Consider the following 18,482-nt stretch of genomic DNA (forward strand, 5'->3'; position numbering starts at 1 on the left):
AAATTCCAGATCCTTAACTATTTTTAAGACTTCAGACAAATGGTTAACTAATCTTTTGATGCCTGGATGGCTCAGTCAGTTAAGCTGCCAGTCTTGATTTTGGCTCAGGTCATGATCTCAGGGTCCTGGGATGGAGCCCCGCATCAGGTTCTATGCTCAGCAGGGAGTCTACTTCAGGATTCTTTCTCCCTTTGTTCCTCACCCTGCTTGCTCTCTCTCTCTCTCACACACACACACACACACACACACACACACACACACATACACACACACACTATCTCTCTCTCTCTCTCTCATATAAATAAATCTTTAAAAAAAAAGGAGAGGTATTACTGCTTATCAAGATGTTAAATTTAATATGATGCATACATCTTTATCTCGGTCGCAGTAGTCTTCTCATGTGGTGAAGATGGAAATTTCAAGGCCTCTTGAGGTCTGAACTTCATCACCTGCACAGCACAGCACCACTTCTGCCACAGTCTATTGGTCAGACATCCTGGGGGAGAAGAGGTTCTGCTGGAACAAGCTAGTGCAGGTGCAAGTGAAAGCTTTGAAGACGTAGGCCAGTCCTCTGATGACAGAGAAATGCTAAAGCAGTACTGTACTGGTGATGGCATCTGAATGACCTTAAACCTGAAAGTCGTAGTAAGGACCCTTGCAAAGATGCCACATGCAAATTTTGCTGGTCACACTGGATTTTGCCCATGATAGATGCTATTGTCTTAGGTTTCCTGTATTGTTATCCTGTATGTCAGAAAGTAAAACCTCCTGAGACTGTGGAGTCAGAAAGCATATCTACTGAGAGTGCGAGCTAGAGACTTGTTTGGAGGCCTTGCGAGGCCCTCTTCTAGAATCCTGCCAGGTGTATGCTTCCCCCTTGGAGTCCAGATAGTTGGCCAGACATCCACCCCAGAACTGGGGCCAGTGTCCTTCATCTCCTAGAGCCTTCTCCCAAAGTACCTGCTCATTTTTCTGTGTCTCTGCCAGTGGCCCCTCTCTCCGCTGGCTTCCATTAGCCCCTTTGCGTTTCCAAACTTTGTTTTATGATTACAATCCACATGTCCTAGTGCCATTGTCCTTTAGTAATAATGCCTGCTTTCCAATATTTCGAATGCACATTAGACATTCTTAACAGGGCAACACACTCTGGTTTTGAAACTTTTCTTTTTCCATTTTTCTTTGAGGTAAATATACATATTTTAAAATATATACACATATACATGTATACTATAAATATTAATATACATATTTTAAGGCTATTGTTAAAAACTTCAAAAATCAGGACACCTGGGTGGTTCAGTTGGTTAAGCAACCAACTCTTGATTTCAGCTCAGGTCATGATCTCAGGGTTGTGGGATTGAGTTGCACATCAGGCTCTGTCCCTCTTCCTCTGCTCCTCCCCTTGCTGGCTCTCTCTCTCTCAAATGAATAAAAAAAATCTTTTAAAAAACTTCAAATATGTTCATTATTTGTACATATATTCATTTGCACCTAAATACACACATATATAAAGGTATATTTATAAATCTTATATTGACAATAGTTATGCAAATAATGTACAAAAAGAGTAAAGTTAGAATATGGGTGTTTTTTTTCTGTAAGAAGATTCAGTTATTCTGTGCCCGAATTAGTAGATGTTCCCTTTGTCACCAAAATATTTATTAATTCTTAGTGTTTTATCACATATTCTTAAGCCATTTTGAAGAGACTCCTCTCTACTTTTGTAAAAATCAGCTCCTAATACTATTGTTGTCTATTGGTATGTTTTTATAATGTTGCCTATAAATATTTCTTGTCTTTAGATATTGGAAAATTCTTGTTTGCTCTAATAACTACTCTTAATTTTTCTTTTTCTCAATTTTGGCCCCAGATTCAGAATAATACATAAACTCTCATTAGGTCTCCCAAAATGGCCATTAGGAAACAAAAAGAATTGCTCCTTTACCCTACACATGAAAGGACAATAAACGTAATTAGGTTTTTCCAGAATTCTTCAAGTTTTAAAAAATTAGTATGAGAAACTGTTGTTTACAAAAGTTAGGGAAAGATGACAATGCAAAATGAGATTCATTTTCTTAGGTCAATTATACATAAACAAAATGTGTTAATAAAAATATTTTTCTATGATTATATACTTTTCAAGTTAAAAAGAAGCCTATCAAAATATTTTGTTTCCAGGATCCTGGATTCAAAAATCACTTTTTTCTTTTTGTTCATGAAAAGTATGACTAAATACTAGGGGTACGGACTTATTTCAGTCTTTCATTAGATTCAGTAGCCAAAGTGCAACTGTCTTGTCGAAGAGCTGTAACAAACAGTAGTAAAACACAGGAAAGCTTCAGTTAATTGCTATAGGGTCTCTACTAAACCTAATTGTTCCCTAAGCCACTCAGACTCTCTCATTGACAAAAATCACTCAGCACTTCTCAGGTAGTTGCCTAACCTCCTATAAAATGCTCTTGTTTCCCTCACGCCGCACTATGTACAACTGCAACACTAAATCCAGTTACCCTCTTTCCTTTACCAAAAGAAGCAGAATCTAATCATTGCTTACTTCTGTTAGGAAACTATACATAATACACACCCCCGAAACTCTCCTGGATGTGTCTGATTTAATTTTGTTTGTTGATGGTTCCTGAATAAAAAGAATAATTAAAAACTGCCAATAGGGCTATGCTACCAAATACCCAAATTTACCCTTAAAATATAAGGCTCTCCCAGAATTAAATTAGTTCGGATGTCTAATTTCTCTTACCTAAATCTACCAGCTGACAAAAGGTAAGATTGTGTGTGCATATATACACACACACAGGTGTATATATAGAAAGTTTAAATGTTTCTGGGGCGCCTGGGTGGCACAGCGGTTAAGCGTCTGCCTTCGGCTCAGGGCGTGATCCCGGCGTTCTGGGATCGAGCCCCACATCAGGCTCCTCTGCTATGAGCCTGCTTCTTCCTCTCCCACTCCCCCTGCTTGTGTTCCCTCTCTCGCTGGCTGTCTCTATCTCTGTCGAATAAATAAATAAAATCTTTAAAAAAAAAAAAAAAAAAAGAAAGTTTAAATGTTTCAAGAATGATAAGCTTAAATAATATGTGCTCTTCATCATCATAAAATCCTAATCTTCAAGCATGAATATATATATGTGTATATGTATATATGTGTATATATATGTATATATATATATAAAGTATGATAATGCATATATTATCCCATGACCTTGGAATGCTTTGAAAACAGAGAATCCCTAACTGCTACAGTAACCTCTAAAAATGAACAAATTAAAAACTTTTGGATGCTTTGCTATTATCTAAGGAAAAGGTGATTTTAAAAAAGTGGATTATCAGAATGCCTCATGATATTAAACAAAAAAGCAGAGATAAATTAACAACGATATGGAACTAACATTAGTGGGGTAATTGTAAAGGTATTACTGAGAATGTTTTTAATGTGCATCTTATCAGCCAAAGACATAATCCAGCAAGACCGTAAACGTAGGAAATGGAAAGAAGCCAAAGCTTTGATGTCCCTTTGAACACAGCCAAATGGATTTTACACAAATTATTCTAGTAATAAGCTATGAATATGTTCAGGTTGTTTGTTTATTCTCAGGATTGGGCAGAGGTTTGTCCTCGTTGGGAAGCCATGGCTCCACATCCTTATTTTCCACAAACTTTAGGAAAACTAAATAGAATTAATGGAATCCTAAATTTGAAATGAATAAAGCTCTCAGAAAATTTTGAAATTGCATGGCCTTAATTTTGCATTGGCCTTGGTGGCAATAAGATTTACTCTTTCTGAAACCCATAGATTATCTCCCCATGAGTTAACAATTAACTTTCACCCCTTGCATTTGAAACATTCACTTCTAATCCTAGATTCTATCCATTACAGACTAACATGAATAAATACTATAAGTGATTTATGGTACCTCCAAAATTATCACTAGAAATTTCAAGGTGCATTTCCAAAATACCTATTTAAACACACACTTCTTAATTTAAAACCTGGAGATTTAGTCATCTGGAAAAGGTATCAGACCATAACTGTCCTTAGACATTGATGGAAAGGATCCTATCGGGCAGGTAGTGTTAACAATGGACATAGTGGCAAAACTCTAAAGTAATGATCTTTTATCCATAGTTTTCAGCTAAAAAGATGTACCACTGGGGCACCTGGGTTGCTCAGTTAGTTAAGCGTCTGCCTTCAGCTCAGGTCATGCATGATCCCGGGTCTTGGGGTGGACCCAACGTCAGGCTCCATGCCCGGAGGGAGCCTGCTTCTCCCTCTCCCTCTGCCCCTCCTCCCCACTTGTGCTCTCTCTCTATCTCAAATAAATAATTAAAATCTTAAAAAAAAAAGATGTACCACTTTCCTGATTGCTAGACATTTATTCTATCACGAGAATTCAAACCGAGAATTATTAGGAATTCTTTGGAAGCTGATGACTGCAGAAGTGGACAGCTTTTACCCAAGACAAAGAAACAAGACTAACTTTACAATTTTTTTTCTAGTTAATTTTCTAGGTTCAGCTTTAGCACTAATCTTTCCTTTTATTGTATTTTGGAACGAACATCACTAAACTAATACTAGTAGGGTAATGGCATGGGATTTAAATAAAAACAAAATGATCTACACATTTCCTTAACTGTTATAAGCAACAAATTACTAATGTCATATCTCATTACATTGAGTTCACAAATCACTACCCTCAAACACACAATTTATCCTAAAAAAAACTGTCTAGTCATTGGTATAGACTGAATGTTTGTGGTCACTCCCTTTTTCTTCCACCATGTGGGTATGCAATGTGAAGACTGAGGTCTATGAACCAGAAAGCAGCCCCCCAGACAATGAATCTGCTGGTATCTTAACCTTGGATTTCCTAGCCTCTAGAACTATGAGAAAGAAATTTCTGTTATTTATAATCCACACCCCCTCAAGTCTATGGTATTCTCTTACAGCAGCCTGGATGGACTAAGACAGTCATTGTTTGTGTATGAAATAAAATTAAGTATCATTTGAGGGAACTGTTGTTGACTCTCCTAGTCTACCCATCAACTCTTGAGTTTGTTGAACCCATCTATCCATTTATTAATTTAATATTTTCTAGGAGCCAATAATGTGCTAGACACTAGGATATGATGACACAGGTCTACTGCCCTTCAGTTTTGCAGGAAGAGGTAGGCAAGTAAATAAATAAGGGCTGTCAAGTAATACTGGGTGCTCCGATACAAGTATGAATAGAGAGTGTGGGAGATCAGAGAGTAGTAAGTTCTTCATAGTGTCTGTTTTTGCAGTGAGATCCCGGAAAATACCATAGAGATGGGTACATTTGCAGAATAGACAAAATTTCTCAAATTCATTTGCAAAATGGCCATAGCTGGAATAGGAAGCGAACCACACACTTTTATATCCCTCTGTAGTGCACATAATAAAAACGGATCCCTTTCAAAGCAGGTCAAGGTATTTGGTTATGTATATAAAAAAGTTGCCTTCCCACCCCCTCCTTTCTGTTATAGTAAAAGGAATAAAAAAATTATGGGCCCCAAGAGATATTTAAGGTATACAGGACACAGTATACTGAATTTCATTGTTTCCAGCATGGCAAAGACACCCTTCAGCCTCCTGAGTGCCAATAAAAAATCAAGTAATCAGAAAGTGTTCCGACAGTTTGGAGTTTGTTTTCTAACTTTTTCATTAGCATCTTTGAACAGAGCCATTTAAACGTACCTCTTTGGGGCTGGCAGGGAGAAGGGGCCAGGATGGGAAAAGTCATCACCTAAGAATGGAAATGGAAGATCCAACATTTACGATAGTTTGATGATTTGCTACATGCTTTCTTTCATCTTATTCTCATTCTAACTCCTTTTCTCCAGTACCAATTAATGCTGTGAGTAGGTATTTATCTTAGCCAAGGTCAAACAACAGCTAATATAGCTGCCCGGGATTGATCTACTCCGGACTAGATCTTTACCACTATGTGAATATACTAAAAACAAAAAAACAACCCTCAAACTCTCCCCGCCCCAGCCCTCATCCTTCTAAAGGGGCTTAATTAGATGACTAAAAACTAGAGATCATTTAATGGGTCCCACTTAGTTGGTAAGGTAATCCTAGTGTTCTGCAAAAATTCTGCCAACCTCCTCTTCTTCCAAAAGAAGGAGCAGAAAACCTTTGGCCGCAAGGTAAGTCGGCGATCACCCAGTGCGTGCTCAAGGGACGCAAGCATGCCGCTTCCTTGCAGGTGCGCGCGCACCTGTCGCTAGCCGCGTGCGTGCTGCGAGGGACGAGGTACGTGTCCGTGCGCGTGCGCCCGACAATATTCCCCGTACGTGCGCCGTACGTGGACGCGGTGTCCCCGCGCTCGGAGTTTCGGGCCGAGATTCGGCCCCGTGCCGAGTGGGAGTCTGGGAGGGGCGTGTTCCTGGGCAGTCGCGGCTCCCCCTGGCGGCGGCCGTGCAGCGCTGGAGGCGCGCAGTCAGGCGTTCTCCGCGGGCAGCCGGCGGCGGGGCCTTGCCTTATAGCGCGGGGTCCTCGGCGGCCTGGGTGTCTACTGCCCCAGCTGCTGTCGTAGGCGAGGACGGCTGCTAGTGCGGCTGCTGTTGGTTCGCGGCTGCGGCGGCGGAGGAGGAGGAAGAGGGCGAGGCGACAGGAGAAGAAGGAGGCAGGCGCGGCGGCGGCGGCTTCGCCCGGGGCCGGCGGCGGCGAGGGGGGGGGAAGATGGCGGACGTGCTCAGCGTCCTGCGACAGTACAACATCCAGAAGAAGGAGATTGTCGTGAAGGGAGACGAAGTGATCTTCGGCGAGTTCTCCTGGCCCAAGAATGTGAAGACCAACTATGTAGTTTGGGGGTAAGTCCGGCATGGCTGTGGCCTGGGGATGGCCGGGCAGAGTTGGGCGCCCCCAGGCGACCTCTTTCCTAGCCCCTCCCCCCGATTCCCTTTGGGGATGGAGAAAAAACGGGTCTCTGGGTAAAAGTTTTTCTCTAGAAAAGAAGTTAGACTTTTAGGTGAGGAGGGAATAGGAGGAGGTGCGTTTGGAGTGGTCCATTTTCTTTAAGTGTTTGGGACGCCAAAGGGAAAGGTACCAAGGGAGTTTCTGACTTTCTAGTTCATCTTGCCGGTGTGTGCCGAATGTTAGCAATGTATGTAGGTGCAGAAAAGGGCACACTGTCCGGTACTGGAGATGTCTTTTTGTGTTCCTTAGTTTTTTCTTTCTCTTCGAGGCTACCATGTGTTGTAACTATCCTGCTGCCCCTTGCAGCTCCTGGTCTCTTTTCCTTTAGTTATTCCCTCAAGAAGAGTGAAGGGTACCAACTAAGTGAAGTCAGAACGGGAAAAAGATTTGGTCACTCTGGAAGAGTCCTCAAAACCTGCGAAGGCAGGAGTTTCCTCAGGGAGAAAGTTACTGGTGAATTGGAGTGAGTTTTACGGATCTAAGTTAGGTAATGATAGTATTGTGTGATTTTAGGAAATGTGTTTTAAAGAGAAATGCTTTGGAACGTTGATCCATGCGGGGTTTTCTGAGTTTAAGTCATTAAGGAAAACATCTAGAAATAAAATCGTTTGGGGCCCTTTTAGTGATGTTTCTGTCATTGGTATTTTATTTGGATAATTAGAACCTTGGGCCAGAACTTCCATATTCATTTTGCTTGATTGAATGGGAGCATTAGGAAGAGTTGATGAAAAGCTAGGGAAAATTTAGTTTGTTGGTTTCTAGTTTTTTGGCTTTGAGGGCTTATGATTCGATTAGCTTTATGAAATGTTGATGCAGTGATATCATTCTGAGTTTCCTGTGTTTTGTCCTTTCAAAAGAATTTGCCCAGACTCAATTATATTTGATTGGAATTTTAACTGATTTATTTTTCTTTAAAAAATGGTTGAGTAGTAGTCATGGTGGAGGGTGGTTCAATCTAAGAAATAGAAACATTTCTTAGCACCTTGGTTCCTGAATCAAAGGAGGTTAACTTAATGAGAGTAGATGAATTAAAACAGATTATTTGGTAAGATTGCATTCTGGCCTTTAAGAGTAATCACTTCTAGCTTGAGGTATTAGAAAAGGTTTTATGGAAGTGTGTTTGGCATGTAGATGTACTACAAATTTTTCTTGAACAAATGAATAAGCTCTAAAGAATGGGTAAAGAACTTGAGGGTGACATGATGGGTTAGCTCTTAAAGGACGGGGAACTGTATGTTTAACGGCATGAGAGCTGGAAGGGAGATGTTTTGATAGTTCAATGAAGCTAGTAGTGTAAGAGGACTGCTTAGATTTCAAGCTTTAACAACAGTGAATCACATCAATAAATATGTTTTCATTTATTCATCTCTATGTATGTGTACATATGTCCAACTTCGTAACTCTAAACAATAGTTACCGTTATTGCATGCTGTACATTGTTGTTACTTTGCGTTTCTGTATCATTAAAAAAAAAAAATCCCTGGTTACCTATATATTATTACATTTTGCAGTACAATAATTGGTAGTGATGTATGTTTTGAAATATGTTAATTTAGAGGAAAAGTGGAAATGCAGGCTAGAGAAATGTAGGTTGGGGGTGATTACTTTGGTCTGTATTCAGATGAATTTAAATAATACATTGACATTTTTAGGTAAGAATGTAGTAGGAAGGGTGAGATTGGACACTTATATTGTTGAGCAAATAGTATTACATGCTTTCATGAAAGAGCCTGCACCTCTAAACTGCATTGTTTTATCACAGGTAGAATTCATTATGGTTTTACATCAGTGGTTTAATTTGAGGGATGTCATAAGAATTATACCTCTGAAATTCATTGTTGTGTTCACTGTAAGAATGTTGTTAAGGATGTTGTTTAGGAGTATCTTACTTAGGAGATATAGGATAAATTTCTTCTAAGTTTAGCACTGGCAATAGTTGTGCTTCTCCTAATCAGTTTATTTTCTCTTGTGGATCCTCTCCAATCTGTAACTGATTAGGTTTCTCTCTCTATTGACAAAGACCAGAACCAAATTGGGCCAAATTCTAAAAAGTGTGTATAGTACCTTGGAGTATGAATATAGTGTGCTTTCCTTCTTGCTTTTTGTCATTGTCTACCTTTGTGTTCTTTTGCTTTAATGACAGTTCCACTTATTAAATTTCATACTGTATGGGTATTTTTGTTAGTCATGTTAAACCCATTGTTGGGTAGCAAAGTGAGCATAGATAAATTTGTACATATAATGAAGTCCAAGGAGTTGAATTAAAATTGAGTAAAAATCTTATCTTAATTATTTCAGGACTGGAAAAGAAGGCCAACCTAGAGAGTACTACACATTGGATTCTATCTTGTTTCTACTTAATAATGTGCACCTTTCTCATCCTGTTTATGTCCGACGGGCAGCTGTAAGTAAACTTCATTTTAAAACTTTTTTGATTTTCTTTTTTTTTTTTTGATGTTAGGTATCATTTTGTCGACGCGCACTGAAATAAAGTTCTCAGACACCATTCTGAGCTGCTCAGACTAGTGTCTGAGAACTTTATTTCGGTGTGCAACAACATTTGGCGCCCAAACAGGGTCCTCTTCAGGACTCGATAGAGTCTTTGTCCACAGTGCTGGACGACATTTGGTACCCGGAGGTGGGACTTCTTCAGGACTGGATTGAGTCCTCATCCGCAGTGCTGGACGACATCATTTGGCATGGATCACTTCCCTCATGGGTTTCAAATCAAAAGAATAAAAGGTTTGTCTATATGACTGGAGGGTCAAAATTAGGCCACTGTGATTTATGCAGATTTTTAAATCTATGACTTTCATGTAAAACGTGGGCACCATTTATAAGAACCGTAGTTTTGAAGGCATTTGTAGGAATGTTTTAAGAAATTCATAAGCCTGTGGAAGGACCCTGCTATTCAGAACTCTAGTTTAATCTCAAAACTTTTTTGGGGGGATCAAAAAGAATCAAGATTAACAGACAACTTTAAAATTAAATTTTTAATCATTTTCATACTTTATTGGCAAACTCATTTGTTTTCAGTTTTGCCTGCGTTCAACATATCAGTATTTGAGCACTGCATTTCTGAATAGGAAATAAATATTCAGCATCTAATACATATAGAGAAAGTAATACATAGGGTGAAACTACTTGGAATTTGGGAAATAGTGGGATAAAAATAACAGCATTTCTATAAACTTACGCTACTTCATCTTAAATCTTTAAAAACTGAATTAGGCAGTAATCAGACTATTTTGTTGGCTATATCCATTCATTTTGTGGTAATAAAGATGATCCAGCTACCTGTTTAGATTTAGAAATTATATTATTGGGAAACGGTTGTAGCATGTAACTAATGGCTGTAATTGTTACCCTTCTTCACATAAAATTAAGTTGTCTGTTTTTCTTAAATACTTCACAGATTGGAAGGGCAGAATTCTATAATTCTAGGGTTCTACAAATTTTGTTTTTTCCTCTTTTGTGTTATTGCTCTTTCTTGTGAGTAGACCATTTCTGAAATAAGTTTTCCTGAGCCATAGTTCCTATTTTAGTGTGAGTAGACTTGTATCTTTCTCAATTGGATGTATTATGTCCATAATTTATTAGTAACCAAATGATAAAGTATGTTATCAGACTTAGAAACAGTAATTTAAAGAAAATTAATTCAAATCTTTTAACTACTTATGATATACTCTATGTAGACTAGTTTTTAAAAACAAGCACACAAAAACCTGTAGGCTCGTAAATGTTTATACTCCTAGCAGAAATTAAAATTTAGCCTGCCCTTCTTAAAAAAAAGGTAATTTTAAGTGATAATAATAATAAACATAGTTTATTTCTAACATCAAGGAGTGTGTGCAGAATGATGCAGTAGTCAGTGTAAGATAATTAGCCAAAGGATTCTTGTTACTTCATTTTTGCTTATATAAAGTGACAAAGGGATTTTAATTTATAGTCTTGAAGGCACCAGTCATTCCTATACTTAGTTGTTTGTTGATATTGTAAAAATGATATGGAAAATCGTGGTAATTACAGTATTCATTGAATTCATGGCCCGAAGATGACTTGGTGACTAAAGTATACAGTTTTATTTGTTTTGCATACCTCTTTACAAACTGCTAATGTAGGAGATTAAAGGAAAATTATCCATTTTACTAAAATAGATACATTTTCCAGGTTTAATAATCTTTTCCCGGTCCTTACAAAATTTGCATTACACTCAATGATAAAAAAATGTATAATGTGGAAAGTAAACAACCACCATTAATGTTTTCACACTGTATAATCTAGTAAGTTTTTTCCCATGCTTAAATAACACATATCTATTGTTAATTATGAAAACTTAGGTTAATGGCTAACTTGGTGTATTTTGGAATTCAAGTAGAATATTTTGAGGAAGTCTGTTTTATGTTTGAGGCAAGGCGGCACTGGGAAATGTGTAAAATGAGCAGGCGGTAGGACTAAAAAGATAATTGCCTAAAACATGCAAAGTATCATGAGTAACTAAAAAAATACTTAAGGTAAGCCAAGGGAACAGAAAGATTGGAATTGATATTTTAAAGAGGGATAGGTCATTGTTTCATTTCTAATGGTTATTTTTTATATACTTTACTTGAATTTCAAGAATGAAGTTATTAAAAGTTAATATTTTTAAAATTTTTCAAGACTCCTATTGGGTTTTTTAGCTTAGTTACCTAAAGATAAGATCCTAAATAAATGTTATCAAGATACGTTGGAATGAAATTCATAAGTTACACAATGTTTGCCTTTATTATGTTTCTTATAATTGTTGTTGTTTAGATAACTAATTTAAAATTTTGACTTCAGACTGAAAATATTCCTGTGGTTAGAAGACCTGACCGAAAAGATCTACTTGGATATCTCAATGGTGAAGCATGTGAGTAATTTTTAACGTGCTCTCACTTTTAAATAGCCATTGTTTCTGTCCTTCGCCTGTGAAATAAGAAGGATTGGGAAGAGAATTTGTATTCCCAGTAAAAAATTAACCTACCAGCACCATATGTGTGCATATGCTCTCCATTCTTTTCTGTTACGGTGAATGCACTATTTTCGCTCTTAAGGCCAGTCACCACTTCTTTGTCTACAGATTCCATTTCCTTTCACACTCCAAAGACTTTGCCTTTGTGAATTGTTGCTTCTCTCTTGCATCATCATCTTTCTCCTTTTCTCTGCATCATTCCCTTTAAAATGCATACTGTAAGGTCTCATTTAAAAATAATTTTTTTTTTAAAGATTTTATTTATTTGACAGAGAGAGAGTGAGAGAGGGAACACAAGCTGAGGGAGTGGGAGCAGGAGAAGCAGGCTTCCCGCTGAGCAGGAAGCCCTACACAGGACTCGATCCCAGGACCCTGGGATCATGACCTGAGCTGAAGGTAGATGCTTAACAACTGAGCCACCCAGGCACCCCTCATTTAAAAACAGTTTTTTGACCGCACATTCCTAATATCTATTGTTGAATTTGTCTTCTCCTTTTTATTGCAGAATTCTTTGTTAACAGTTGTGTGTTATCACTGCTTCCCTCTTGAAGCCACTCCAGTCTGGCTTTCCTACTCACCATCTCGCTAAAATCACTGTTGAAAGGTCAACACTGACTTAAGGGTTACCAATTCCTTTGGTCTCTTATCCATATCTTGCTTGACCTCTCAACAGCATTTGACAGTTGATTACTCCCTTTTGGAAAGCCTTTCTTCACTTGACATTTGGGGCACCAAACTCTTTGTATTCTCTTTCTATTCATTGTCCATCTCTCTCTCTCTCCCTTTTTTTTTGTTTTTGCTTATCTTCAGCACTGACCTATTCCTAAGCTCAAGTTATAAATCCAGTGTCCACATCTTTCCTTGGATATTTAATACGTATGTGAAATTTATCGTATCTGAAATAGATTGCTGATTCCCTCCTTCCCTTCTCCCCTCAAACAAAATTGAAATAGCAGATCTGGTCTCCCAGTGTTCCCATTTCAGTAAATGCTTTCCCATTCATGTAGTTGTTTAGGCCGAAAACCCTGGAAAAATCTTTGGTTACTTTGATCAATTTCATGAGCAAGTCCTTTTCTTTAATTTTAAAAGTATGACAGTTTCTTAATCATTCTACTCCCACCCTGTTCCATTCGTCCCCTTTAGACTTTTCTTTTCAGCCCTCTTAGAGGTCCCCACTCTATATTTTCTGGTATAGTCTTTGCCTGCCCATTAGAGTGACCTGTTTTTGAAAACTCATGTAAACTTGATTGTGTCACTTACCTGCTGAAGCCCATCCGGTGGCTTCCCGTCATGCTTAGAATAAAGCTCACAATCTTTATCCTAACCTGACCTACGTGATCTTGCTTCTGCCTAAATCTCTGTGGTCTCATCTTCAACCTTCCTTTGCTTGCAGCAGTCCAGTCTCGTTGATTCTTTTAACTCTCCCAACTTTTCAAGCCTTTGTACTTGCTGTTTTCTCTGTGTTCAGTTCTGTTTCTCTACATTGTCACATGTCTTACTTCTTACCACCTCATCCTCATCTGTGCTTAAATCTTCTGTCTGAAAGAACTTACCATTCTGAAATATAAAATAACAGTGTTTTCCCATATATGCCCATCTGTGTATAGTATCTTCCTGATTTATTTTTCATCAGATCCCTTACATTGGCTTGAAATTACATATTTGTTTACTTACATATTGCTGCCCCACTAGAGGGTAAACTCTAAGAGGGCGGACAGTTGTTAAATACCGAGCATTTAGAACAGTGTTAATAGTGGGTACTTATCTGTATAAATGAGCAATCATTAATTTGCTGTCTTAAGGAATATGAATAAATAGGTATAATAAATTGATACATAATATAAATTAATGATTATGAATAAATTGATATAATTTTATTTTATTTTATTATTATTATTTTTAAAGATTTTATTTATTTATTTGACAGAGATAGAGACAGCCAGCGAGAGAGGGAACACAAGCAGGGGGAGTGGGAGAGGAAGAAGCAGGCTCATAACGGAGGAGCCTGATGTGGGACTCGATCCCAGAACGCTGGGATCACGCCCTGAGCTGAAGGCAGACGCTTAACCACTGTGCCACCCAGGCGCCCCTAAATTGATACAATTTTATAGTAGTATGAATAAATCAATATAAGACTGATTGGTCCTAACCTTCCTTGGGGTGGAGTTTACTACCTTTAAGTCATTAATAGCTATCTTATCACATATTGTGCTCCACAGCTATAAGAGTAAGATTGATTGGCATAGTCTTTTGCATAATGGAAAGACCATCATCAAGAGTGTTATCTTTCTGTACTATCCTCACTGAACATTCAGCAAGCACTTATTGAGTGGTTATTCTTTTTTTTTTTTTTTAAGATTTATTTATTTATTTGAGAGAGAGCACACGCACAAGTGCACGTGAGCGGTGGGGAGGGGCAAAGGGAGAGGGAATCTCAAGCAAACTCCCCCCTGATTGGGGAACCCAACGTGGGACTTGAGCTTACAACCCTGCAGTCATGACCTGAGCTGATATTAAGAGTCAGACACTCAACTGACTGAGCCACTCAGGCGCCCCTTGAATGGTTATTCTTAAAGGCATTGTACTTGGTGCTATACAAAATGTAAATTCCTGTCCTGAACACGTTTACCATCAGGAAAGATAGACTGGTAAAAGAAGGATTAAAATCCTGGGGGAGGATTGAGGAGGGATTCTAATTCTGCTGTGAGGAGCATGGAGTTGAGGAGGATAGGCAAAGGCTTTTTTTTTTTTTTTCTTTAAACCATATGGTATACTTGTTAGAAATGGATTTTTTTTTTTTTTTTTTTTTTTTTTACTTCAGAAGATCTGGTATAGAGTCTAGGATTCTCTGTTTAAGTATCTCAAGTAAGCTTGATAAATAGGCTGGTTAGTGGGGGAGAGTACTTTAGGGCAAATAAATGCTTTTCTTTTCAGAATCCAGAAAAATGTAACCCTTTATTATAGTAGTTTCTATAGGACAGATAAATTTAGTCATCAGGTATATTCCTTTGCTATTTTTTAAAAAATTGTTGAATTAATGGTTTAATGAACAAGTTGAGGAAATCTTAAGACATTCCATGTTCTTAGACAAGAGGATGTAACAGCTTTAGGATGTCAGTTCATAACATAGATTATATATTTAACAGGATCCCAATAAAAATCTCTACAGTTTTTCTTGAGGGAAGGGTGGAACTAGACATGATTCTAAAATCCATTTGGTAAAAGTAAGTGTCATAAAAGTTTGGAGAAGAGCATTGAGAAAATACTATTCCAGAGTTTAGAACTTATAATAAGGACTTATTAATTTAAGAAAGTGTGAATAAACTGATAGAACAGTTTTTTATCTGTTAAATGTTAAATTATGTGAATTTGACACAATTGAAGGGAGAGGTCAGATCAGGGGGGAAAGATAGGATTATTCAAGTAACAGGTTGGTAAAAATTAAAAAGTTCTGTATCATTAAAAAAAGACCTGAGAAGTTGGGAAAAAATACTTCAACTCACATCACAGTGAAAGGACCAGTCATACTGATAATGTGAAGTGGTCCTAGAAATACATGCATAAAAGACCAACAACCCAATAGATTATAGTCATACAATTCAAAGAAAAGGTGATGAAATCATATGAAAAATAATTTCACTCATAAGATAATTATAAATTGAAACTATCCAGAGATAACATTTTTTTTACCTCATTGATAAAATATAGCAGTTTAATAATACACTTATGAGTCTCTGAGGAAACAGATATCCTAATATATTTTTAGTCGTAGTGTCAGTTGGTACAACTCCCACTGAAGACATTTGGCTGTATCTATTATTCCAAAATCAGCCTAGAAGTCCTACATCTGGACTACATCCTACATCATATTTGAAAATGCATGAACAATGTGTCATTGTAGTGGCAAAAACCTGTTAGAATTGAGCAGCCCGTGGTTGGATAGGGAACTAGTTAAATAAATTAGTCCATACAATAAGTACCATGTAGATTTAAAAAGAAAGTTAAGGAGTGCTCCACATACTGATATGTAAGAGCTCTATGGTTAGGTTAAAAAAAAAAAAAGGTGCAGGACAGTGTGTATAAGTATGCTACCATTTATGTTAAAGGGAAAAATAAAAGTAACTTTGTATTTCTTGTAACTACAGAAAGAAACTCTAGAAAGATACACAAGAGACTGTCAAATAGTTATGTAGAGTGGTGAGAACTAGGTGGATGAGGACTGGTACATCCTTTTGTTAGTTTCATTATTTTGAACCATTCAAAAATTAAATGATTTATTTTAAAAGTAATTTTTTTTTCTTACCAATTGTGAATAACTAAAAATTGCATTTTTAAGGTGAATGCTGACTTAAGGTGTTTTCCTTTATACATACATGTTTATGTATTTATTTAGATACATTTTATGTGCATGTGTGGTAATTAACATCAGAGTATGTGTTCTTTAAAGTGACCAGTTGAGTTCAGTCAGATTATCACAGTAATTTGTAAGCTAAATTATTAAAAATATTTTGTCCTTTTACAGACTTTTCAATACAGATTAGTCTTTTATAATGTTTTTATAAAACTGCTTTAAAGCTTATTTTTTTCCCTAGGGAAATCACTGTATATAAAGTAAGTAATAACAAATATTGAGCATTTCATTTGTAATAATGTCAAGTATATGTGTTCAAATATTGGTTTTCTTACATAAATCTTTTTAAATCTTCAGCAACATCGGCAAGCATAGACAGAAGTGCCCCTCTAGAAATAGGTCTTCAGCGATCTACCCAAGGTACGTTTTGTCACATTTATATTGAACCTTCAAAAACTTATACTAGAACTATGTACTTATTTACTTTTTTTTTCTTAAAGTGAAACGAGCTGCAGATGAAGTTTTAGCAGAAGCAAAGAAACCACGCATTGAGGTAATGGGACTTTATTTTAAATGTGAATCGTAGTATTACAAAATTAGGTTTGTATATGAATAAGAATTCTTTTTCATAGTAGTCCTAGAAGCTTTTTTTCTGGAAAAATTGTTGTAGTATAATGAATGTTTGATTAATAGTAGCTTGAGCTATAGTTTAAGATCTCTTACATATAGGCTATGTGTTAGAGAAATCACTTTATTTTCTTTTATATCCTTATTGATGAAAGTGTTGGGCTACATCAGAAGTTGGAAAATTTCTGTAAGGGATCATATAGTAAATATTTTAGGCTTTTTGGGACCATTTAGCGTCTGTCCAACTATTCCACCCTGGTATTGTAGTGCAAAAGCAGGAAGAAGCAGTACATAAGTGAACTGGCAAGGCTGTATCCCAATACATTTTATAAAACAGATGGTAAGCCTACCTTTGGGTTGTAGTTTGCCTGTCCCTAGAATAAGATGGCGTGAGAATTTGCTTCACTTTTAAGGACTGTGAACATGAAGTAGTTATTACAGTTATTTCTTAAAATACTTACATATATTAGGGGGCACCTGGGTGGCTCAGTCAGTTGAGCATCCTACTCTTGGTTTCAGCTTAGGTCATGATCTCAGGGTCGTGCACTCAGCTGGAGTCTGCTTGAGATTTTCTCCCTTTGCCCCTCCCCCTCCTTGTGTGTGCCCCTTCTCTCTAAAATAAATTAAAAAAAAAAATACTGGTGTATTAGGTTGCGTATTTTTTGTAGTGTTTTATAGCTTGCAAATAGAATACTAATATTGGTAAATAAGGATAGTTCACATGAAATAGAAGCTGTATAAGAAATGCAGTTACCTTTAGAAAGAAAAGTCGTTGAACAGCTAGGGTACTGCATAAGAAAGTTAAGCCTTAAAAATTATAATTACGTGATTATGAGGCTATTTATTTAAATTTTTTAACAAGCCCCAGATCAGTTACATATAAAATCCCCTGACGATGGAAGATTATGTAGTAGAGGTACACTTAAAATCTGAGAAATGACTGAACTGCTCCATGTATCAATTAATAATAAAGAAATAGCACTTCTAGTCATCACTAATGTTAACTTTACCAGAAACCATAAATCTTTTCCTTTCACACTTGTATAGAAATCAAATAGTTGCATCTTTTGCCTGCTATATAAATAGCATCCAGTTAAGAATAAAAAGGCAACTGTTAAAGGGACAAGGATGTTGGTAAGTATGTTCTATATGATCATTGACAGAATTTGATGCTGAAACAGTACAATTTTATTTTAATTAATTTTAAAACAATTAATTTTAATTAAGCATACTCTGAGACATGGACTTGATATTTTTTAGTTAATGATCATGATAATTGGCTCATTGTTTTTCCTCTGTTCTGGGTGACTTTTGTATACTTTATATATATTAACTCATGTAATCCTCAGCCACAACCTCCTGAAGTTGGCAGTACTACGCATGTCATCAATGAGCAAACAAACCCCTTGAGAGAGTAAGTTACTTGAGGTTCACAGAACCAGGATTAGAGCCCAGACTATCTGGCTTCTAGCCATTCTACTATACATACTGAGTACAAATTTTGCAGCAGTAAAACAAGTTTTCACCAGCTCTCTCTGTATGAAAGAAGGTTGTGA

At 37.0% G+C, this 18,482-nt stretch overlaps 1 protein-coding gene and 1 long non-coding RNA gene across 4 annotated transcripts in view; one reads left to right on the forward strand and one right to left on the reverse strand.

Moving 5' to 3' along the window:
* Window positions 1-339: 339 nt before the first annotated feature.
* On the reverse strand, window positions 340-6,412 carry LOC123800086 (uncharacterized). Of its 2 annotated transcripts, none has more exons than XR_006781816.2 (3): window positions 6,139-6,412; window positions 5,729-5,777; window positions 340-496 (listed from the first exon to the last, which is right to left on the reverse strand). It is a non-coding gene; the product is annotated as an uncharacterized LOC123800086 (long non-coding RNA). The 2 variants fall into 2 exon arrangements; XR_015721999.1 differs by having other exon boundaries at window positions 340-1,419.
* Window positions 6,413-6,516: 104 nt separating this feature from the next.
* Window positions 6,517-18,482, forward strand: part of CDC73 (cell division cycle 73) — a 111,243-nt gene continuing 99,277 nt past the window's right edge. Inside the window, exons 1-5 of one of the 2 annotated variants that reach the window (XM_045809561.2) lie at window positions 6,517-6,849; window positions 9,254-9,359; window positions 11,777-11,846; window positions 16,657-16,719; window positions 16,800-16,852. In XM_045809561.2, the coding sequence (XP_045665517.1) occupies window positions 6,719-6,849; window positions 9,254-9,359; window positions 11,777-11,846; window positions 16,657-16,719; window positions 16,800-16,852 (423 nt within the window). In that variant the 5' untranslated portion in view covers window positions 6,517-6,718. The remainder of the gene's footprint in view (window positions 6,850-9,253; window positions 9,360-11,776; window positions 11,847-16,656; window positions 16,720-16,799; window positions 16,853-18,482) is intronic. The other variant, XM_045809560.2, reaches the window with a different exon arrangement.

The sequence above is a fragment of the Ursus americanus genome, chromosome 2 (genome assembly GCF_024610735.1).
Source record: "Ursus americanus isolate L20-20 chromosome 2, mUrsAme1.1.p, whole genome shotgun sequence".
NCBI lineage: Eukaryota > Metazoa > Chordata > Mammalia > Carnivora > Ursidae > Ursus > Ursus americanus.